At 42.6% G+C, this 24,862-nt stretch overlaps 1 protein-coding gene across 3 annotated transcripts in view; it reads left to right on the top strand.

Moving 5' to 3' along the window:
• Positions 1-24,862, top strand: part of LOC139551142 (activated CDC42 kinase 1-like) — a 116,849-nt gene that overhangs the window by 18,535 nt on the left and 73,452 nt on the right. The window contains exon 1 of one of the 3 annotated variants that reach the window (XM_071362562.1): positions 15,782-17,208. The exons of the other annotated variants lie outside the window; for them this stretch is intronic. Coding sequence (XP_071218663.1) covers positions 17,161-17,208 — 48 coding nt within the window. The 5' untranslated portion in view covers positions 15,782-17,160. Of the gene's footprint in view, positions 1-15,781; positions 17,209-24,862 lie in introns of those variants that run through there. 3 annotated transcript variants of the gene reach the window in all.

Raw genomic sequence — 24,862 nt, 5'->3', positions numbered from 1 at the left:
TAGAGTCTTTTCATCTTTTCGTCTCACAATCTCCGTGTCTTGGGTATATTTCTTGCTTCGGCACACACCTCTCTTAAAGTTTCTATTTTCTTTCTTCTCTTTCCCCCCCTCTCACTCTCTGGTTCATCAGGCTGTTATGTGCCGCTTCTCTTCTCTTTTCCTTTTTATTCTTTCACTCAGGAAAACACCGGAAGAGCGGGTAACACATCGACCAGATTGGCAGTGTAGTCTAGCGCACTCACCGCAGGTGTGACTCAATGCGATCTCTGACAGAGCACATCAGCAACACCACACATACGCCACACTAGCATGCTTACGCCTACGCGTGTCCACATAACCAACCTATCATGAAAAACAGTGTGCCACTGTGCCTGTTCTCAGTTCATCCCATTTGAGCACTGTTCGACATCAGGAGTATGTCAGTGGACGACAGAGTTGAGAGATGGAAAACGGACACACTAGTTAGCTAGTTTGCAGATGCCTCGATTCTCTATAAATAGAACAAATGCCTCAGGGAAGTTCTACAGACAGGGAACTATTAACGTGCAAAGAACTTCAACACGCCAACGAGGCACTCGGGTAAATGTTTGCATGTTTCTGGTGCTGGTTCTGGCTTCCTTTGATCGTCTCCCGTCCTTCATCCAACTCAGCAGCACAGATCTGAAATAGATCAACAAGTAAAATAAGGCTAGATAGTGAAATCCTGAAAGTATTCAGACCCCTTGCCTTTTCTAAATTTTGATACGTTACAGCCTTATTCTAAAATTGATTATCAATCTACACACTGCCCCATAATGACAAAGCAGCCTCGAGTCTTCTTGGGTATGACACTACGAGCTTGGCAGACATTTAGGGCTCCCGGGTGGCGCAGCGGTCTAAGTCACTGCATCTCAGTGCAAGAGGTGTCACTGCAGTCCCTGGTTCGAATCCAGGCTGTATCACAACCGGCCGTGATTGGGAGTCCCATAGGGCGGCGCACAATTGGCCCAGTGTCGTCCGGGTTTTGCCGGTGTAGACAGTCATTGTAAATTAGAAGTTATTCTTAACTGACTTGCTTAGTTAAATAAAGGTTAAATAAAATATGTGTCAGTGAGGACTGTTAAATGTCAGTGAGGACTGTTCTCTACATAATCTACATCAATATATCTGAAAGCTCCACAACGTTGTACTCTACTGAACGTTGCCCTGTTTCAAACCACGTTCTTATTAGAAGAGCTGGTAATGCTTTAATCTATTGTGAATCTAGAGCATTATATTACTTACTTACCTCCCCCAGGTCATAGAGTGCATGAGTCTGAGAAAATACTGCCTTAGTCCACCACCTCCACCTGCCTACATGTCTAAAAGCAAAAAGCAGGTTTTTTCCCTCTAGAATTATTGTTATTCAATTTTGAAAGTAGACTAATCCCAGAAAGACAAGTCACAAGTGACGGTGCGTCCTACTGAATTCAACGGAAGTGGCTGCCCATATTGAGGTTAACGTAGGTTATTTGTTGTTGATGTGATGGTATGATAAGGGGTGGTACTGAGGAGTGGGGCTGGAGGGACTGTGGTGACAGCAGAATAAGCCACACAAATGTGTCAGGCTGAAGGTCAAGCTGTGCGTGATGCTGTGTGTGCCCGTGCAGCAGTTTTTAGTTGCTAGACAAACTGAATCCATGAGATGCCATCAAAGCCCAGCAGCTTTGGGACATTTGCTCGTGTAATCATGCCAATCTCTGGGGGATTTTTGGGCCCCTATCTTTGTCATTTTCATGTAATAGCCTATGGAACAAAACAAGTTCCAACTCAGTCAAAGCTATTTTTCTTTTAATTCCTTCAGCGTAAAGTGAGATGAAATGCATGTTCAGGTTCCACCTCCAAGGAATGACAAAGGCTACTTAAACATATTCATGGGTGTGGGTATTTCCATGTGGAGTTGATGAACATCAACAAATAGTGCACTGACCGCTCTGTGTAGCTAGCTATCTTGCTAACCTTATCTAGCTAGCTAATGTTATCTATTGTTGCTGGATTTTTTTAAACTATACCATATTCAAAAGATTAGCCAGCTGGCTCTATGGCTGGTACTAGAACTAGATTTGTTATAAGCATTGATTTAGGGAAAACGTCACCACAAAATCTTTGACTTCATCATCAAAGTACTGAGTAAAGGGTCTGAATAGTTATGTAAATGTAGTTTTATTTTTATTTATTTTATTAAATTTTCAACAATTTCTATACCTGTTTTTGCTTTGTCATTATGGGGTATTGTGTGTAGTTTGATGAGGAAAACAAACCATTTTATCAATTTTAGAATAAGGCTGCAACATAACAAAATGTGAAAATGTCAAGTGGTCTGAACTTTCGGAATGCACTGTATATCATATTTTCACTAAAACGATTACTTATTTACTTAAATATGGGAAGTTCTGGACATTGTCTTTCAGCTCTAAAAAGTGGATTTATACTGGTGAGGCCGTTAAAAGAAACTCAATCCAGATGCAGCTATCAGCCCTCTAATTCGTTTCATACGAACAGGCCTACTAGCCTATTAGCATTTGAGTTATTTTTGATCATATGTTTTTTTTATGGGATGTCGATGATAGACTGGAGAACTGAGGCAATGATTATTTGGAAGTACCAGTTTTTTGGGTTGGTGTTATGACCTGACTCTGGCTTTGAACCGTTCTCTTCCTCCTCACTAAGCTCCTTGCTCTGTGCAGGGATAGGCCACATAGCTGGCTGGCAGCTTGTAGCTACTGGTTTGGTATGAAGAATGCCTCTCTCCCCACAGGTGTGATTACCACCTCTGAGGGTTTAGAGCTTGAGGTGGTCGCCTCATACAAGTACCTGGGAGTATGGCTAGACGGTACACTGTCCTTCTCTCAGCACATATTAAAGCTGCAGGCTAAGGATAAATCTAGACTTGGTTTCCTCTATCGTAATCGCTCCTCTATCACCCCAGCTGCCAAACTAACCCTGATTCAGATGACCATCCTGCCCATGCTAGACTACTTAGACGTACTATATAGATCAGATGGGAAGGGTGCTCTCGAGTGGCTAGATGTTCTTTACCATTCGGCCTTCTGATTTGCCACCAATGCTCCTTATAGGACACATCACTGCACTTTGTAAACTGGTCATCTCTGTATACACGTCGCAAGACCCACTGGTTGATGCTTATTTATAAAAACCTCTCAGGCCTCACTCCCCCCTATTCTGAGATACCTACTGCAGCCCTCATCCTCCACATACAACACCCGTTCTGCCAGTCACATTCTGTTAAAGGTCCGCAAAGCGCCCACATCCCTGTGTCGCTCTTCTTTTCAGTTCGCTGGAGCTAGCGACTGGAACGAGCTGCAAAAACCACTCAAACTTGACAATTTTATCTCTTCATTCAAAGACTCAATCATGGACACTCTTACTGACAGTTGTGGCTGTTTTGTGTGATGTATTGTTGTCTCTACCTTCTTGCCCTTTGTGCTGTTGTCTGTGCCCAATAGTGTTTGTACCATGCTTTGTGCTGCTGCCATTTTGTGCTGCTGCCATGTTGTGTTGTCATGTGTTGCTGCCATGCTATGTTGTTGTATTAGGTCTCTCTTTATGTAGTATTGTGGTGTCTCTCTTGTCGTGATGTGTGTGTTGTCCTATATACAGTGGGGAGAACAAGTATTTGATACACTGCCGATTTTGCAGGTTTTCCTATTTACAAAGCATGTAGAGGTCTGTAATTTTTTATCATAGGTACACTTCAACTGTGAGAGACAGAATCTAAAACAAAAATCCAGAAAATTACATTGTATGATTTTTAAGTAATGAATTTGCATTTTATTGCATGACATAAGTATTTGATCACCTACCAACCAGTAAGAATTCCGGCTCTCACAGACCTGTTCATTTTTATTTAAGAAGCCCTCCTGTTCTCCACTCATTACCTGTATTAACTGCACCTGTTTGAACTCGTTACCTGTATAAAAGACACCTGTCCACACACTCAATCAAACAGACTCCAACCTCTCCACAATGGCCAAGACCAGAGGGCTGTGTAAGGACATCAGGGATAAAATTGTAGACCTGCACAAGGCTGGGATGGGCTACAGGACAATAGGCAAGCAGCTTGGTGAGAAGGCAACAACTGTTGGCGCAATTATTAGAAAATGGAAGAAGTTCAAGATGACGGTCAATCACCCTCGGTCTGGGGCTCCATGCAAGATCTCACCTCATGGGGCATCAATGATCATGAGGAAGGTGAGGGATCAGCCCAGAACTACACGGCAGGACCTGGTCAATGACCTGAAGAGAGCTGGAACCACAGTCTCAAAGAAAACCATTAGTAACACACTACGCCGTCATGGATTAAAATCCTGCAGCGCACGCAAGGTCCCCCTGCTAAAGCCAGCGCATGTCCAGGCCCATCTGAAGTTTGCCAATGACCATCTGGATGATCCAGAGGAGGAATGGGAGAAGGTCATGTGGTCTGATGAGACAAAAATAGAGCTTTTTGGTCTAAACTCCACTCGCCGTGTTTGGAGGAAGAAGAAGGATGAGTACAACCCCAAGAACACCATCCCAACCGTGAAGCATGGAGGTGGAAACATCATTCTTTGGGGATGCTTTTCTGCAAAGGGGACAGGACGACTGCACCGTATTGAGGGGAGGATGGATGGGGCCATGTATCGCGAGATCTTGGCCAACAACCTCCTTCCCTCAGTAAGAGCATTGAAGATGGGTCGTGGCTGGGTCTTCCAGCATGACAACGACCCGAAACACACAGCCAGGGCAACTAAGGAGTGGCTCCGTAAAAAGCATCTCAAGGTCCTGGAGTGGCCTAGCCAGTCTCTAGACCTGAACCCAATAGAAAATCTTTGGAGGGAGCTGAAAGTCCGTATTGCCCAGCGACAGCCCCGAAACCTGAAGGATCTGGAGAAGGTCTGTATGGAGGAGTGGGCCAAAATCCCTGCTGCAGTGTGTGCAAACCTGGTCAAGAACTACAGGAAACGTATGATCTCTGTAATTGCAAACAAAGGTTTCTGTACCAAATATTAAGTTCTGCTTTTCTGATGTATCAAATACTTATGTCATGCAATAACATGCAAATTAATTACTTAAAAATCATACAATGTGATTTTCTGGATTTTTGTTTTAGATTCCGTATCTCACAGTTGAAGTGTACCTATGATAAAAAATTACAGACCTCTACATGCTTTGTAAGTAGGCAAACCTGCAAAATCGGCAGTGTATCAAATACTTCTTCTCCCCACTATATATACAGTGGGGAGAACAAGTATTTGATACACTGCCGATTTTGCAGGTTTTCCTACTTACGAAGCATGTAGAGGTCTGTAATTTTTATCATAGGTACACTTCAACGGTGAGAGACGGAATCTAAAACAAAAATCCTGAATATCACATTGTATGATTTTTAAGTAATTAATTAGCATTTTATTGCATGACATAAGTATTTGATCACCTACCAACCAGTAAGAATTCCGGCTCTCACAGACCTGTTAGTTTTTCTTTAAGAAGCCCTCCTGTTCTCCACTCATTACCTGTATTAACTGCACCTGTTTGAACTTGTTACCTGTATAAAAGACACCTGTCCACACACTCAATCAAACAGACTCCAACCTCTCCACAATGGCCAAGACCAGAGAGCTGTGTAAGGACATCAGGGATAAAATTGTAGACCTGCACAAGGCTGGGATGGGCTACAGGACAATAGGCAAGCAGCTTGGTGAGAAGGCAACAACTGTTGGCGCAATTATTAGAAAATGGAAGAAGTTCAAGATGACGGTCAATCACCCTCGGTCTGGGGCTCCATGCAAGATCTCACCTCGTGGGGCATCAATGATCATGAGGAAGGTGAGGGATCAGCCCAGAACTACATGGCAGGACCTGGTCAATGACCTGAAGAGAGCTGGGACCACAGTCTCAAAGAAAACCATTAGTAACACACTACGCCGTCATGGATTAAAATCCTGCAGCGCACACAAGGTCCCCCTGCTCAAGCCAGCGCATGTCCAGGCCCGTCTGAAGTTTGCCAATGACCATCTGGATGATCCAGAGGAGGAATGGGAGAAGGTCATGTGGTCTGATGAGACAAAAATAGAGCTTTTTGGTCTAAACTCCACTCGCCGTGTTTGGAGGAAGAAGAAGGATGAGTACAACCCCAAGAACACCATCCCAACCGTGAAGCACGGAGGTGGAAACATCATTCTTTGGGGATGCTTTTCTGCAAAGGGGACAGGACGACTGCACCGTATTGAGGGGAGGATGGATGGGGCCATGTATCGTGAGATCTTGGCCAACAACCTCCTTCCCTCAGTAAGAGCATTGAAGATGGGTCGTGGCTGGGTCTTCCAGCATGACAACGACCCGAAACACACAGCCATGGCAACTAAGGAGTGGCTCCGTAAGAAGCATCTCAAGGTCCTGGAGTGGCCTAGCCAGTCTCCAGACCTGAACCCAATAGAACATTTTTGGAGGGAGCTGAAAGTCCGTATTGCCCAGCGACAGCCCCGAAACGTGAAGGATCTGGAGAAGGTCTGTATGGAGGAGTGGGCCAAAATCCCTGCTGCAGTGCGTGCAAACCTGGTCAAGAACTACAGGAAATGTATGATCTCTGTAATTGCAAACAAAAGTTTCTGTACTAAATATTAAGTTCTGCTTTTCTGATGTATCAAATACTTATGTCATGCAATAAAATGCTAATTAATTACTTAAAAATCATACAATGTGATTTTCAGGATTTTTGTTTTAGATTCCGTCTCTCACAGTTGAAGTGTACCTATGATAAAAATTACAGACCTCTACATGCTTTGTAAGTAGGAAAACCTGCAAAATCGGCAGTGTATCAAATACTTGTTCTCCCCACTGTATATATTTTTTTTTAATCCCAGCAGGAGGCCTTTGGGTAGGCCGTCATTGTAAATAAACATTTGTTCTTAACTGACTTGCCTGGTTAAATAAAGGTTAAACTGGGCCATACCTCAAAATGTGACCTTGAGTCCTGCCTGGGCCCTGGCCTCCCGCCCTCTCCTGTCCCCCTAATCCTCTCACTGCTCCCCTCACGTCCACCCAGAGCCCCGGAAAGACCTCTAAACATAACGTGTCACCCCACTTTCCTAGAAAGGTGCAAGCGAGTGAGGATTAGGCCTATATGGCACGGAATTGCCGGTTGCTCGCATACGCAATCACACATGCCCACACTGACTCTCATGAACATGCATTTGTATCTCCTGGGGATTTTCTCACCGTCACCATGCCGAAGCCCGTCCTCCTTTTGTTGCAAAGCGGAAAAGCTTTTCTAGGAAAAGGAATGATGAAAGGGCTTTGTTGTGTTCGTGTCTGGATCTGGTGACTCCAGCCAAGTGCTGCGTTCAGTATGATACAGGCAGCTCTCCACGGAACACAGTAGCCCTCAGAGGGTAAATGAGGGAGGAACCATAGTTCACAGAACTCTCCTGCACTGACTGGGCCAGGTGGTTTGTACCAGCACTGCACTGTGGGTATTTTTCCCCTATAACTTCCGCTGGTTGCACTTACCTGTAGGTTTCTACCCCAACCTCCAGCTTTTGCATTTTAACAAGTTCTGGTTAGGGCATTTAGAATGCTACAATAATAGAAACACACTGATAACATTTAAACAATTCCTTAAAAGCTAGTAGAAAGCTAGTAGAAAGAAAAGGGAAGTGCTTCTAGGATACAAAATCACTTTTTTTAAATACTTTTTGGGGGGCAGGGTTTTAATGAATTGAACCTTGAAATGCACTCAATCTGCTCAGTACAGTTACAGCAGTGGTAACCAACCTTTGAGTCAAAATGCTAAAGCATGACTTAAAAAATGTGAACATAATATAAAAAATATTTCGGTAGCAATTAGGTTTGTAAAGCAGGCTACAGGCCCATTGCATTATCACTGCATATTGGCTATGCTTGGATTGCCCTGCCAATGTTGTTCTTCTCAGACCATTTGGAAATTATATTTTAAAAATGTAGTATATATGATCACCCTGGTAATAGATAATTTGTTGTATTACTTGTGAGCATAATAAATGTCAAACATTTATTTAAATGTTATAACTGGACTGATGGCCTGCATCTGATGGTCAGTCTGAGGGGAAGGGGGCAGCATAGTGGCTGCCTCTGACCATCCCTCCGCCCTTCTTCCTTCCGCTGAGAAAAGGGGACACAGGCTTCCAGCTGATGGCCAAACCGAAGTCGCACTGAATTATTTCTGCCTCGTGCACCAATTCATGTTCCTCCTATCACCAGAAAAAGTGAACTATTCCTCAATATTAAAAAAGAGAAACACCAATAATAACGACGCGAGCTTATCGGAACACTTTGCTACACTCCTTCGTTGCAGCTGCAGTGCTGGTTGCAGCGTGTGGAAGTAGGAAGAAAGAATTTTATGGCTTATGAAGGTGTTGAACAAAGTGTTGACAACGCTGAATAACAACTTCAACATGATCTTACACAAACAGCAGCTCTTTGCTGTATTCGTTGAGTCTCTCTAGTCATGGTTTTAAACCTTTTGTAATCTCACCGTATCAACTTTGCTGTGCCTGTCGAACTTCGGGGCTTCTTTTTACAGTCTACAGCTTGAAGGAAACCGTGCAGACATGGTAATCTGAGCTACCTGATTGGCCAGAGGTAGGCTTATGGGCGCACTTGATTTGCTCTCTGGGCCTGCTGGGTAGGCGGAGTTCTATCATCACACGCATGCTGAATCAAGTGCACCTACCACCAACAGCGTGAAACGAATACAACAAATTATCGTTGTTTCTTTTACAGAAATGATCAACTAGGAATGCCTTGGAGATTGACTGGTGACCACTGAGTTAGCGCATAGGCCTGATATTTGAATGGATCCTTGTTATACAGAACTAGCACCTAGATGGTTTGCTGTGTAGCTTCTACTGACAACTATTTCCTCAAAAAATTACGTTTTGAGTTGTTGCAAAGCTTCTACATCACCCCCTGTTCTTGATCCTACAGAGAAACAAGTCTTAATATCACAAGAGTATTTATCTCGTCTTTCGGTCTCTCCCGCTTTGCAACACATAGTGGGGACTTGGGATATAAGAGGAGAAAAGGACATTTTGTTTTCAGATATGACCGCTAGCACATGGCCTGGGAGTCTGGCTTTACCAGTGACCTGCCACTGGCAAGCTATAGCTTTTAGCCTAAAGCAGTAATCAAATGGAAAAGCTACCCAGCTAAACAATTCTCTGCAGTAGAAATCAACAATCTTTACCCCAAGCTCACAATATCAACTGTCATATGATATGACCAGGCATTATTTGTTGTGATAAAGAAGTATAATTTTGTTTCAGAAATATTAGGCCTACATCCTTGGATGGTATACATCCACCTGTCATCGTAACCTATATAGTTTATAATTCAAGGCTGTCTTACTTCAGCCATCATTTTTCCTCAATCAAAAGGACTCGGGGCTATCGCCATATTGCTATCCAGTGGGTCACATAAGTATAACACCTTGACAGTATCATTTTTGAAGTTCAATTTCTTTAATCAGGAAATGTAACATTAGTAGGACAGTATTGCAATCGTTACTACCTCCTCTTTAAAATGGGATTCATACAGTAGCATGTCTGAAGGTTTCACCCTCAAGGATGAAGTCATCCACTAAGTCAACAGCAGTTGATCTTACACTGGAAAAGGTGGCACACACACATTGAATTTGCAGTTAACTTGTCGTCAGTGGTTACTGTAATGGTGTAGATCTGTTGTTCTTGAATGGCTCTTCCTGTATTCCTGGTGTGCACTAGCGTGATAATAATGCCGGTCTGCATTAACATGCTCGCCTAAAGGCTAGACGTTAGTTCCGAGGGAAATGGGATAGTGGCGCCATCTTTAAGATCTAGGTCACGGTTTCCCAAACTCACAAAGTTCCCCAGATGCCTGCGGGTGATCATCTCGGATTCTGTACCGCTGTTCGTCTCATGGCGACCAGCATATTGGTCGTCTTCCTGACCTATGAGACGCCACACAGCCACTAACTGTGCTTGACAGATTCTACCGCATGACTTAATGAAGCTCAAGTGTCTATTCTATTAATGCTGCGATGAGTCCTATGGTTCCGTTTTACTTTATACACCCAACTGTGATCGCTCTGGCTATTTCATTGTTTAAGAGAGGATGTAGGCTAATTGTCATAGCAGAGTTGTGAGTGTACATTAGTGTGTGTGTGAATTTAATTGGTCTGGTACGATCTCCAAAGGATGATAGGACTTTTGATTCTTCTTGGGGCTCCTCGGGAACTTCCCTCACACCCTAACTGTGTTTCCCTAAGTGTCATCTCAAACTGCCAAATATAACGATGCACCATCTGCTAGCATCTAGTATGTATGTAAAACAAATTCTGGCGGTGACATACTTTCCTGCTTACTGCAGCATACTTAGTCAAGTCCCTGATTTTAGATTTCCACTATATGAGCCCTAAGCTTTGAGAGTAGACCACGGGGATATAATACAGTGCTGATTTAAAGCTTACCTCAGGACTGCCTGCGGTCTACCCACTAACTGTCGTAAAGAGACTGGTGGGACTGGGAGCCATGTCTTCATGAAGGGTTGCGCCTGCCAAAAATGGGCTGTGATGTCGGAGTTCAGAATGATACAATTAGTAGCGTACACCCCCAGCCTGTCTGCGGCACTTTCTATCACAGGGAAATAAAAGGCGTAAGCCTACATGTTTAACAGGCCTCGGCTAAATGTCTACCTTGAGACAAAATGGCGGGCAAATAGAACCAGAGAGCCCCCCCCCCCCACTTCCTAAACCTGATTTGGCCATTAATGGAGCGTGTTAACTTAATCGGTGAGGCAGTGACCCAGCACGGCTCAGCTCAGCCTGGTCCGGCCTTGGCCCACGCATGCCTCCCCACTTCCTTATGCTCTCTCCTACGCTATTGTTCTTTTTTTCCTCGGTCTCTCGCGCTCTCCTCCACTTATACCTCTCTTTCTCTCTCTTATTCTCTCCCCCACTATGTTTTTGTCTCAGTATTGTATACTTCCTGGAGGGATAAGTGCTGGTGCTGATGTGAGAATGAGGGTAAAGAGATCTGGGGGGGTGGGTGTTTAATGACATTGCTGTTGATTCTGCAGCCATCTGGTGTGTGTGTGTCTGTGTGTTTATGAGAGACTGAGTAACAAAATGTGTCGGAAGTGAGAGAAAGAGCGATAACAGATTGAATGTGAGTTGAGGAAAACACATGGAGTGAGATTTGTTTCTTTATTCTTTAGTCTACCACAATCTCTGTGTGTATTTGACATAAGTCACAAATATAACTATGATCTGTGAATATATACAAATATTTTATAAATAAAATCATAATCTGTAAATATGTAAAAATATTTCACCTATATTCACCTTAAGTCACAAATTAACTCATGATCTTTAAATACACTATCCAAAAGTATGTGGACACCTCTTTAAATTTGGCGATTTTAGATTTGGCGATTTCAGCCACACCCGTTGCTGACAGGTGTATAAAATCGAGCACACAGCCATGTAATCTCCATAGACAAACATTGGCAGTAGACTGGCCTTACTGAAGAGCTCAGTGACTTTCAACAGGGCTGAGGATGCCACCTTTCCAACAAGTCAGTTTGTAACATTTCTGCCCATGCTAGAGCTGCCCCGGTCAACTAAGTGCTTTTATTGTGAAGTGGAAACATCTTGGAGCAACAATGGCTCAGCCGCGAAGTGGTAGGCCACACAAGATCACAGAACGGGACCGCCGAGTGCTGAAGCATGTGGCGCATAAAAAATCGTCTGTCCTCGGTTGCAACACTCGCTACCGAGTTCCAAACTGTTTCTGGAAGCAAGGTCAGCACAATAACTGTTCCTCGGGAGCGTCATGTAATGGGTTTCCGTGGCCGAGCAGCCATGCGCAAGCCTAAGACCGCCATGCGCAATGCCAAGCGTCGGCTGGAGTGGTGTAAAGCTGGCCGCCTTTGGACTCTGGAGCAGTGGAAACGTGTTCTCTAGAGTGATGAATGACGCTTTACCATCTGGCAGTCCGACGGACAACTCGTGTTTGGCAGATGCCAGGAGAACGCTACCTGCCCCAATGCATAGTGCCAACTGGAAAGTACAGTACACAATGACATTATATAGACAACTCTGCTTCCAAATTTGTGTCAACAGTTTGTGGAAGGCCCTTTCCTGTTTCAGCATGACAATGGACACCTCGCACAAAGCGAGGTCCACACAGAAAGGGTTTGTTGGCCTGCACAGAGCCCTGACCCCAACCCCATCGAACACCATTTGAGATGAATTGAAACGCCGACTGCGAGCCAGGCCTCACTCGCCCAATATCAGTGCCCGGCCTCACTCATGCTCTTGTGGCTGAATGGAAGCAAGTCCCTGCAGCAATGTTCCAACATCTAGTGGAAAGCCTTCGCAGAAGAGTGGTGGCTGTTATACCAGCAAAGGGTACCAACGAGCATGTGTCCACATACTTTTGGTCATGTAGTGTATATTCAACATAGCTCACAAATTAAATGTAGAATGATTTGTGAGTAAATGTTTAGAAATCCCTGACATTAACAACTGTGGAATGTGCATTCAAAAAGTGCTTGTGGATCTCTATTCACCCACTAATTAATTTGTCATTTTTGTGTTCGCTTGTAATGTATCAATATTAATATATAGCTAACTTTGGATTTCACCCTGGTGTCATAATCAAATAATTTAGACCGTTTGCAAGTTTTGACGGATTGGGAGTGAGCTTCTCTTCTCCCGCTTCGACCATGCAGTGCAGGTAGCTAAAGTGATCGCTGTCTTCATTATGAAATGATCAACTTTACCCTGTATATGGAAAAATGACCATATATTCTGTTGTTTTTTCAAGCAAAACTACCAAAACTATTGCTGATAGCGTACCTGAACAATCAAAATAAAATGTAATGTAAGCCCTGATGAGCATGTAGCCTACCTATAGCCAGATGAGAGTTGTGTCTCCGGTGGTAGCTCTGGCTACTTTCCGGTAAAACATCATTTTCAACTGCGCATTTGACAACCAATGTAATTTGTTAGGATATTCTTTGTCACAAAAAAAGGATATTGCGCAAGCCATTTTTACAAACATTTGAATGCTGAATGTGACATGCAGATGTATCAGATCAGGAATAGGCCTACAGTGCCTTTTAGAAAGTATTCACACCCTTTTAACTTTTCACATTTTGTTGTTACAGCCTGAATTTCACTGGCCTACACACACAGTGGAATTATGTTTTTAAGATTTTTCTTTACAAATGTATAAATGAAAAGCTTAAAAGTTTGAGTCAATAAATATTCAGTCCCTTTGTTATGACATAAGTTGCATGGACTTACTGTGTACAATAATGGTGTTCAACAGGATTTTTGAATGATTACCTCAGCTCTGTACCCCACTCAATTATCTGTATGGTCCCTCAGTCGAGCAGTGCATTTCAAACACAGATTCAACCACAAAGACCAGGGAGGTTTTCCAATGCCTCACAAAGAAGGGCACCTATTGGTAGATGGGTAAAAATAAAAACAGTAGACATTGAATATTCCTTTGAGCATGGTGAAGTTCTTAATTACACTTTGGATGGTGTATCAATACACCCAATCACTACAAAGATACAGGCGTCCTTCCTAACTCAGTTGCTGGAGAGGAAGGAAACCGCTCAAGGATTTCACCATGAGGCCAATGGTGACTTTAAAACAGTTACCGAGTTTAATGGCTGCGATAGGAGAACTGAGGATGAACAACATTGTAGTTACACCATAATACTATCCAAAATGACAGAGTGAAAAGTACAGAATATTCCAAAACATTCATCCTGTTTGCAATAAGGCACTAAAGTAAAACTGCAAAAAATGTGGCAAAGAAATTAACTTTATGTTCTGAATACAAAGCATTATGTTTGGGTCAAATCCAACACATCACTCTCTTCATATTTTCATGGATGGTGGTGGCTGCATCATGTTATGGGTATGCTTGTCATCAGCAAGTACTATAGTTTTATTTTTGGACAAGAGGAAACGGAATAGAGCTAAGCACAGGCAAAATCCTAGAGGAAAATCTGGTTCAGTCTGCTTTCCAACAGACAAAACAAGGCCAAATATACTCTGGAGTTGCTTACCAAAATGACATTGAATGTTCCTGAGTGGCCTAGTTACAGTTTAGACTTAAATCGTCTTGAAAATCGATGGCAAGACATAAAAAATGGCTGTCTAGCAATGATCAACAACCAACTTGAACGAGTTTGAAGAATTTTTAAAAGAATAATCTGCAAATATTGTACAATCCAGGTATGCAAAGCTCTTAGACTTCCCCAGAAAGACTCACAGAATACAGATCCACAAGCACTTTTTCAATGCGGAAATGCACATCCCACAGTTTTAAAATGTTAAATATTTCAACATTTGCTCAAAAATAATTGTACATTTGTCAAAATTGTAGTTTTTATTTGTGAGCTATGTTGAATATATTTACAGTTCATGAATTTATTTGTGATTTATGGTGAAAATTTGTGAAATATTTTTACATTTACAGATTATGGTTTTATTTACTAAATGTTTTGCTATATTTATAGATCATAGTTTTATTTGTGTTATGTTGAATATACACACGGGTCGTGGTCGACATAATTACAGAATAAAGTAACAAATCTCACTCTATAGAAACACACCAGCATGGGATATCCACCTATATCAAAAGGAGTAGATGAGGATAGACTCAGAGGGGGAGAGGAACAGCAGCTCATCTATGAATTACAGCTCTATGGAGGCCACTGCTTCAATAGAGAACGAATGAGGGAGGATGGAGAGAGGGATTGAACAACCAAATGTTCTGTGAGAGTGGAAGTGAGGATGAGAAAGAAGTCAAGCAAGGCAGGGAGGTTTAAGCCCACTGAAAATGTGTGATTACGGATTGAGCTGTGAGAGGGGGTGGGAGAGCCCACAACAGCACATTGCAAGGACAGGACAACAAAGCCTCTCGTTCGGGAGAGAGAAAGAGGAGGGAGCATGGGTGAAGAGTCGGCAGGTTATCGCTCTTATCTGTGTGTTTTTGGACTTCATTCTGGAAGTAATTGGACCTTCTGTCTTAACCTTGCCAAACATCTTGTAGAAGAAAGTATTGTTTGTTACTTAAATAAATTGTAATAAATTCTTAATTGACTCCTGGACCCTACACCAATCCTAACCTACATGAAGGGGATAGGGGTTGGAATGGGGCATTCCTCTAGTCTCAAGTCTGTAAAACTGTGTGTAGTGTGAGTTGTTTGCAATAGTTTCTCCTAAATATTTTCTTAGACATACACAGCTTCAAGCACCATTACATGGGAGGGAAGTCAATGAATCATCTTCATTTGCCAAATATCTTGATTAATTGCACAAGTCACAGGAGCAGAGGACACAACTATGCACACAACTGTACAGTATGTTTGTGTCTACCTCCGTGTGTGTACAGTATTTGCTCGCTGTGCAGGACTAGGAGGGTACAGATTTAGCAACGGAGCTGGAGAGGGGATGAGAGCATTAAGCCTGCTCAACAGGCTGCGAATAGCAGGCCCCAGGACAGGAACAGGATTGGACTGGACCGGCCAAACATAGAGGGGGGAGAGAGAGACGATCAACAACCGCAGTGCTAATGCATTTGACAGTGCCATCGAGACCATGACTCTACCGTCAAATTTAGACTGCGGAAAGAGAATCAGTGGGCGCGCAGAAGCTGTTTCTGGTTCTGCTTCTTGTTCTCATTTCTTTCCCCCCGTTCGTTCTCTCTCTACTCCCCCCTTCATCCAGATGTCTGCTCAGCTTGTCTCCAGATGTCCTCTCCCTCCCCTCCCATAGTGGAGAGGTGTTTTCTACGCACACACACACACACCGCCCATCGTGGCTGTGTTTTTCTCCCTCTCCGGGGAGGATTAGTGCTCCTCATCAGTGCCTGCTGTCGGCCTCCTGCCACCTCATTGGCTGCTGCTCTCAGGACCACCGCTGACTGGAGATCACTGTGACGACGACCAGGAAGGGGGGGGGGGGGGTTCTGTTATTGCCGTGGCGGTGGGGAGGCGGCCACTCACCAAATCACCGACCAGCTGGGACCCCAAAAAAATTGTGAGGGGGAAAAAAAGGATTGGGAAGGAAATAGAGAAAAATACAATAACAAGGGATTAACTGTCGGCTTCAACGGAGCAATCAGGGAGTATGTTGAAAACGGACCAAAAAACACACCCAGATTCTCTCTCTCTCTCTCTGTCTATCTCTGTGTGTGCTAAGTTGCTGGTCGGAGTGGACAGCTGTTCAAAAACAAGGGAAGAAGGATGGAGGAAAAAACGAGTGAAATAAAAAAACAGCCCTGGGTTAAAAGACTCATTCTGCATCCTCTTGTTTTCCAAAGCCACCATCATATAATGAGGGAGAGGTGCATGGCTGAACGAGTGCAGCGTGCATCAGCACTGAGGCAGGATGAAGGAAGGAGCGGCGTGTGAGAGAAAGAGACGGTGACAGCCTGTGATGGAGGAGGAGTGCAAGGGAGAGGGAGTGAGAGCAGGACTGGAAGGTCGTTACCACAGGGCGAGACAGAAATAAACAGGGATCCGTCACCCTTTGACATCTCTTAAAGGCTACTTTCAACACAAATCAACAAAAGAGCTGAATCCTGCTGCAGTCGCATATAGGAAACCCCTCCGCAGAACCTGACTCAACCTGCCAACCAGCCAATGCATTCCCAGAGGAATGGCCTGTGTCCATTGTGAAGAGGACACTCCTACCTTGTTCCTATCCTTCTAAATGTACCTAACCAAAGAACTTGGTCACTCGTTATGACTGTCTGACCACAACATCCCCTTTTGACTGCGACCCAAACCAGGAATTGGCCTCTGTCTACAGAAAGGAAGAAGGGACTATCTTTGACCATCCGCTGCTAAGAGGAATAGCCTCATCTGTTGTTCACGAGAACACACACTGGAATGGTGAATGTGTCTCAAACCAAGGCGGACTAGGTGTACAGCTAACTAAAGAGACATCCCTATTCTCTAGTATCCCTACACTGCTACTGTACTACAAACAGGAATATCTGTATCGGTTGACGTAAACACATACTGGAGGGGTAGGCTGAGGCAATTGGAGAGCTGACAGACAGACTGGCCGTCAGACAGGCGGCCTTTGACCTCAACATGGGAGAGACGGCCGAATACCAGCGACTGTCCAGCGATGACGAGGAGGTAGTTCCCTTCACACCCACACCCATCATATAATGACGGTCACTTGTTTTCTAACAGCACTGCTGTCTAGCTATTTATCGGTAGAATATGTAGCCTGCATTATGACATGCCAGGAAGTATATGTCTGTGTGTCTTTCAGGTCCTGTTCTTGTGGGTGTACCTGAAAGGAGTCAGTGTATTATTTATTAGTCATTATTTTGATTGTGGGTGAGGTATTTCAAGTCTACTGATTCAACAAATGACTGTCTTTTCATATCTCCCCAAGTCTAGTGCTTTGTATTGTAGTCTGAATTTAAAGCACACCTCCAGGCTAATGTGCCCTCTGTGTGTGTGTGTGTGTGTAGACTCAATTTATGCTGTATGTGTTCCAGGTACCCATCTGGTAGAATAATCATAGCCATCCTTTTTCTCCCATTGGTTGAACAAATGCAGTGTTTACGGCTAAGCTAGCTATATTGTTTGTGTCTCTATCTGTAATGGTCTGTGTGTCTGCTCAACCCTTCTGTTCATGGCCCAGTCACACACTCACGCATACACACACACACACACTCACCCAGCCTACGTTATTGAATGCAGAACCATGAGGTCATTGATGAAGTGCTGCTGAATGAGCGTCGTGACAGGACTCACCCACACCCTGCTTCTGTCCTCCATCCATCCTTCTCTCTCATGTTCTTTCCCTCCTTTCTCATTAGTGTGATATGCAGTCATTAGAGGGCTGTCTGTGTCTCTGCATTGACAGAGTAGCCTGTTCTGTTAGCTCGGGGGAGGAGGGCTACGGTTGCCAAAGAGGAATTAGCTATGCCAGGGAGTGCCTTCTGAGGAGAAAAGTGTCTTTTTGACTTTGTTACATTAGGTTTTTCATAACCCAGCGTGTGTGTTTTTGTCTTTTTCCCTCAATTGGTTTCTCTTTTTTTTTTGCCGGGCTTGTAAAGTACATATTGACCTTGCAAAGAAGTCAGGTATGCGTTGTCTCTGACCAGAATGTTGGTGCTCGGGTTGGTTGGCTGTAGGCTCAATTATTCGGCTGGCTTTAAGGTGGCGTTCGTGTCAAACGCACGTTAGTTTGATATTTTGGAATGTAAAAACTGGCGCACTGGCGTTTTCCAGCCCTAAAGCCAGGTTTGGCAATTTACCTGTCTTCTATTAGCTCGCTTGCCCTGAGATGGGCGTGGTGGAAATGTTTGAGGTGTGTCCTTAAAAACATGATCCAAAGTGCTAATTTCAGGCAGCGCTGATAGGGATATTTAAGACCAACCAAAAGCTGGTTTTAGCGGTAACGCAGTTGGTTATGGCATGAATTTTGACAGCGGATACGAAGCCTATCCAGCCGTGAATCACAGTGCCCATATGTGACCCACCATCTGTATTCGGTCCTACGTAGCAACATTTGAAATAGTTTTTTTACATTGGATAAAAGTAGAGACTCTACAAAATGGTATATAATACAATACAGTTGAGGAACAATGGGAAAGTAATTTTGCTTTGAAAGTTGATAAACTTGTAAACTCACTTTTAAGAAAATGGCCTTTGAATATTTTGATACTACTACTGGAGAGCACTTATTTTTCTACACCCATTCAACATCGTTCACACTCTCTTAAGCCTTTGCCCCACCCATCTCTTTAAGGGTTGATCCGAGCATTCTGTAGTAAGAGTAGTCAAGCACCCAAGCTAACTTCCTAGCTACTTCCAGACATCTAAGTGGGAGAGAACAGCTCACCTAACATTACTCACCCTAGCAGAGCTGGTTAGGCTGTTATGTTATCCAGAGCGTTGGTGACTGCAACTGTGCTGTCAAATTGTCCTTTTGGTAAATTCAGAGCGTATCAGGTTCAGAGCGTACCCTGAGCTATTCTGTGCTCTGGCACACTCAGACGAGAGTAGATGGCCAGACTGAATATACAAATGCACCCAAAATGGTTACTTGCAATGTGGAGTCTTTTGTTAAGACATGTAGCTAGCTAGGTTAACAATGAACCATAATCCCAACTAATGATGAATCTGCAGGTTGGTTAGCTTGCTAACATTAGGCTATAGCCAATCAAGCAAAATACTATGAGATACGAATAATAATATTATACACGTAACGTTAGCTAGCTTGGTAGGTTAACAATGATCCGTAATCCCAACTCATGACGTTACTACTCTGCCTGAATCTTCAGGTAGCTAACCGACTAGGTTCAATGTTAGCTAGCTAACATTAGGCTAAAGCTAGCCAAGCAAATGACTCTGAAATACGAATAAGATCATACACGTAATGTTAGCTAGCGAGCCAGCCAGCTAACGTTAACTAGCTAGCTAACAGTACACTTTAACTTGAAATGAAACCACTTTCTGTCAAAATTAGAAAGGTGTAATATCTAAAAATGTAGCTAGCTAGACTATCTTACCCATATACATCATTCATGGATGGACGCGTCTCCTGACGGATGCCATGGTTGCCCTCAGTTTGAAGATGTAATCCGGAGACAGGTGTTTTCTCCATTTCATTAGCTGACATACTCGAAATCCACTGATTTCAGAACTTGGTCCTCCAGAAAGTGGAGAGCAACACTTAATGCAGTTTTACTACACGATACCTTTTTTTTTTTAAAAGCTGTGTTAGACAGGATTACCTACATATACTGACCAGCTCAAATAGACAGAAGCGTGCTATTTGGAAGACCAATCCAAACTCATCTCTCGGCATGTCCAGCCCACACATTATCTCAGCCAATCATGACTAGTGGGGAAGTTCATGTATTTTCCCGTGGCTAGCCAACTAGGCTCGTAATTTAACAATTGTAATTGTATTTACAGATGGCATACACGTTTGTTATTAAGGCACATGAAAGTTCACATGTTCCAGAAGGCATTTCTGCGAACAAATGTATCTTGATAAAATTTTTAGAAACATTCAAATGCCTCTCCTTTGAAGTAGTGACGTGCGACATACACCTAGCTTCTTGAAATGGGTCACATAATGGCATGGAACAAGAGTAGCCTAATGTGCTTTGAGTGCCTTTTTATACTTCGTTTTTAGAAACATAAACAGTTGATTTCCCATTTCGTTGTATTTGATTAAAAACCAAGCATAGCCTCCCCTCTCAATTAAGGCTCTTTTTTTGTCTGCCCAATGCAATTGTGAACTAGTCAAGACTGTCGATAAAGGGTTTGGCTCCTGAGACCACTTGGAAATAAATATTAATCACCAAAGCTTTATTAAAATGTCAAGTTTGAGAGTAGTAAAACAGTGAGCTGACATTCCCTTTTTATCTATGCATTGTAGGCAGGTCCTGTTTTCGACGTGGGTAAAACCCCCTCTGATGTAGAACCCAAGTCCGCCTACTATATCGAACGCTGGTTCAACAGCAATTTGTTTTTTTATCTTGCCGATTTTATGATATCATTACATTTTACATGATTGCTTGTTTTTTCATTTTAACTATATATTGCAACCAAATTTATTAAAATGATTTACCTTCCTGGTTTGATGGTGACAATGTCCGCGGCACGCTTGAACTTCTGGAGATGTGTGGATGCAATCTGATCTGTAAGATAGTTCCGATTTATGTTCATAAAACAGGCCTATTTAGGAGCAGTATAATGCTGAGTGGACATTCTCCCTTTCTCTTTATATTGGATCTTTGTCTAGCTACTGTGAAAAGTTTGTATGTGCGTAAAACCCTCCAAAATCTGTGTTTTAATATTATGTGCCCATGAAATGATGGTGCCTGTAAGTGTGACATAGCCTATTTAAAACAACTTGTTTCATTTAAAACGTTTTCATGCCGTCCTGCCTAGTTTGATCAGGGTCGTCATATTCAGTAGGGATACACAACAGAAAACGTTTTAAAACATTCTGCATTGCAAAGGAAGAACTGGAAAAATGTCCGCTTCCAGGAATTGTGTACAGATCCTTGCGACATGGGGCCGTGCATTATCATGCTGAAACATGCAGTGATGGCGGTGGATGAATGGCACAACAATGGGCCTTAGGATCTCGTCACGGTATCTCTGTGAATTCAAATTGCCATCGATAAAATTAAATTGTGTTCCTTGTCCGTAGCTTATGCCTGCCCATTCCATAACCCCACCGCCACCATGGGGCACTCTGTTCACAATGTTGACATCAGCTTTAACGACGCCATACACACGGTCTGCCATCTGCCCAGGTAGAGTTGAAACTGTGATTCATCTGTGAAGAGCACTCTTCTCCAACCTGCCAGTGGCTATCGAAGGTGAGCATTTGGCCACTGCAGTCAGGTCAAGACCCTGGTGAGGATGACGAGCATGCAGATGAGCTTCCCTGAGATGGGACAGTTTGTGCAGAAATTCTTCAATTTTGCAAACCCACAGTTGCATCAGCTTTCCGGGTGGCTGGTCTCAGACGATCCAGCAATTGAAGAAGCCAGATGTGGAGGTTCTGGACTGGTGTGGTTACACATGGTCTGCGGTTATGAGGCCGGTTGGACGTACTGCCAAATTCTCTAAAACGACGTTGGCGGCGGCTTATGGTAGAGAAATGAACATTAAATTATCTGGCAACAGCTTTGGTGGACATTCCTGAAGTCAGCATGCCAATTACACACTCCCTCAACTTGAGACATCTGTGGTGTTGTGTGACAAAACTGCACATTTTACAGTGGCATTTTTTTGTCCCCAGCACAAATTACACCTTTGTAATGATCATGCTGTGCTATATGTGCTATATTATGTTTTTTCACATCTGCATAAAGCCTTTTTTTCTCTCTTTTTTTTCCTTCTCATAATTCACCCACAGACATTACAGGCATAGAAAGACTGGGATACAGATGATATTAAAGGCCCATTCTTTTTATTTTATTAATGATTTATAGGATTGATGGGGTAGACCCTCATGAAGGACCTCTGAGCACCGAAGATGATCTGGAGTGTAGTTGCCTTGAAGAGTGGTGTGATGGGTCAGATCTCCAGTGAAGAGAATCAGCGCATTACAACTTTATCAATTAGAGATTTTAAAAGAACTAGAAAAGGGCATTCCTGAATAAACTTTGGACTCAGCTGGCTAAACGTTTTCCCATGGTACTAGTTGAAGTTTGTGGCAGTTATAGCTTGTTTTCAAAAAAGAGCAACTTGCTGATATACATACTTTGCGTCCTCCTCCAACGCGGCGGTCAGGGACATATTTTAGGACATTCCAGAGGGCCTGCAACACATTTTCTGGCTTTTCATGGCACTTACTGTAAGCATAAAAATAAATTTACGATTGGGATAATGTGGGCATGCAGGACACGACAGAATAGTAAAATATATCTTTAACAGTCAGAATCTACTAAACATTTCTCATTGTCTATGTCATGGAGCACACACACGAGTGGTAGCAAAGGCATGTTATTCTTCTGTCACTTCATGTTGAAGTGGGACAATTAATTCATTGGTCATCAATCTGAAACATTTTAAGAAAGGGTATCAAAATTAGACAGTGGTAAATGCTAAAGTTTTGCTTAATCCTAATACATCTAATATTCAAAAAACTTTTTATAAACACACCGCTCCGTATTCCTGAGGACATTGTCCCAAACAAAGGTTCCCCCAATTGAGGACAGTCTTAGAAAAGAAAGTATGTGTAATGAGACAATAAAACATGATATTTTTCAAAAGTGATCCGTCATACCATCAATTATTGATGGTAATAAATGCGATTTTAAAAAATAGGGTTTTTTATATCCTGGTGGATTTTATTTCAATATCCAACTACAAGACAGGCCTACGTGTTATTTATTAAATTCTGAAAACAAATGTAGTTAGTCCCAATAGATGAACATCAAAATTGCATTCAGTGGAACAGAAGGCAATGTGCTGCACAATAAACAGTGCAATTAGCTAACAGACTAAATATTCCCGTTAGAAGCCATCAAGCTAACAGATATCATTCATTAGACAACCATCTTTTCATTGTACTGAAGTTTCACTGCATTTTAACGGCAGCTATTTTTTTCCCGGGTATCCTGTTTTTAAACAATTGTTATGGATGTGAATGTGCACTTTTGCTATTGAGTGGACTGCAACTATGAAAAACATTTGCCATAGCCTGTAGTAAATCAAAAGTGTTTATAGCATTGGAAATTCTCTCAATTAGGGAGCATCTCTGATTGCTATAAGACCACAGAGACTGTCACAAATTAGCTTATAATGACCTAGCAAATTCAATGACTTGGATCAATGACTTGGAGGAGAAATCCAGTGTCTTCAGAAAGTATTCATACCCCTTGACTTATTTCATATTTTGTTGTGTTAGAGACTGAATTCAAAAATGGATTAAATAGATTTTTCGCCATACTCCATAATGACGGTGAAAACGTGTGTAAATCTGATTTACCTAAGTATTCACACCCCTGAGTCAATAATGTGTAGAAGAACCTTTGGTGCTTCGCACCTGTATTGTACAATTCAGTGCATTCGGAAAGTATTCAGACCCCTTTACCTTTTTCCACATTTTGTTACGTTACAGCCTTATTCTGAAATTAATTAAATCGTTTCTCCCTCTCATCAATCTACACAAAATACCCCATAATGACAAAGCAAAAACAGGTTTTTATTGTAGCAAATTTATTACAAAATATAAAACTGATATTACATTTACATAAGGATTCAGATCCCTTACTCAGTACTTTGTTGAAGCACCTTTGTAAGCTATTACAGCCTCGGGTCTTCTTGAGTACAGTGGTTCTTCCTTTAAAAGTTGCAGCGTAGCTTGACTGGTGCCGCAGAATTCTATGACACGTTATTTAAGTGCTAGTTTGACCACCAGAGGGCATCTTTGAGAAGCATTTGATAGCCTTCAATAGTGGATTAATTAATTTGATTTATATTAATGTTACGTTGTTTTAGTTTGAACGTGCAGACTGGCACTAAGAACAGAACAGCGGTAACGTTTCCCTAGTCAGTGCCATTATTAGTGCAATGCCCCTTAAAGTATTGCCAGTGTGGCGGGGTGGGGGTCCACACCCCTCCCTTCTGTTTTTTTACCCCCTAAAAAAACTCCATAGTCCTTGCCATTGACAGGCATACCCATAGCATGATGCAGCCACCACCATACTTGAACATTTGAAGAGTGGTACTCTATGATGTGTTGTGTTGGATTTGTATTCAGGACATTAAGTTAATTTCTTTGCCACATTTTTTGCAGTTTTACTTTAGTGCATTATTGCAAACAGGATGCATGTGTTGGAATATTTATGTTCTGTAAATTCACTCTGTCAATTAAGTTAGTATTGTGGAGTAACTGCAATGTTGTTGACCCATCCTCAGTTCTCTTATGACAGCAATTAAACTCCATAACTGTTTTAAAATCACCATTGGCCTCATGTTGAAATTGTTTTCCATCCTCTCCAGCAACTGAGTTAGGAAGGACGCCTGTATCTTTGTAGTGACTGGGTGTATTGATACACCATCCAAAGTGTAATTAATAACTTCACCATACTCAAAGGGATATTTAATGTCTGCTTTTTTTTTTTACCCATCTACCAATGGGTGTCCTTCTTTGCGACTCATTGAAAACCTCCCTGGTCTTTGTGGTTGAACCTGTGCTTTGAAATTTACTGCTTGAATGAGGGACCTTACAATTATCTGTATGTGTGGGGTAAAGAGATGAGGTCATTTTTTAAAAAGAATGCCATAACGAAGGGAA

The sequence above is a fragment of the Salvelinus alpinus genome, chromosome 23 (genome assembly GCF_045679555.1).
Source record: "Salvelinus alpinus chromosome 23, SLU_Salpinus.1, whole genome shotgun sequence".
Taxonomy (NCBI): domain Eukaryota; kingdom Metazoa; phylum Chordata; class Actinopteri; order Salmoniformes; family Salmonidae; genus Salvelinus; species Salvelinus alpinus.
Note: the sequence above shows the minus strand (reverse complement) of the source record. Positions and strands in the feature narration are given on the sequence as shown.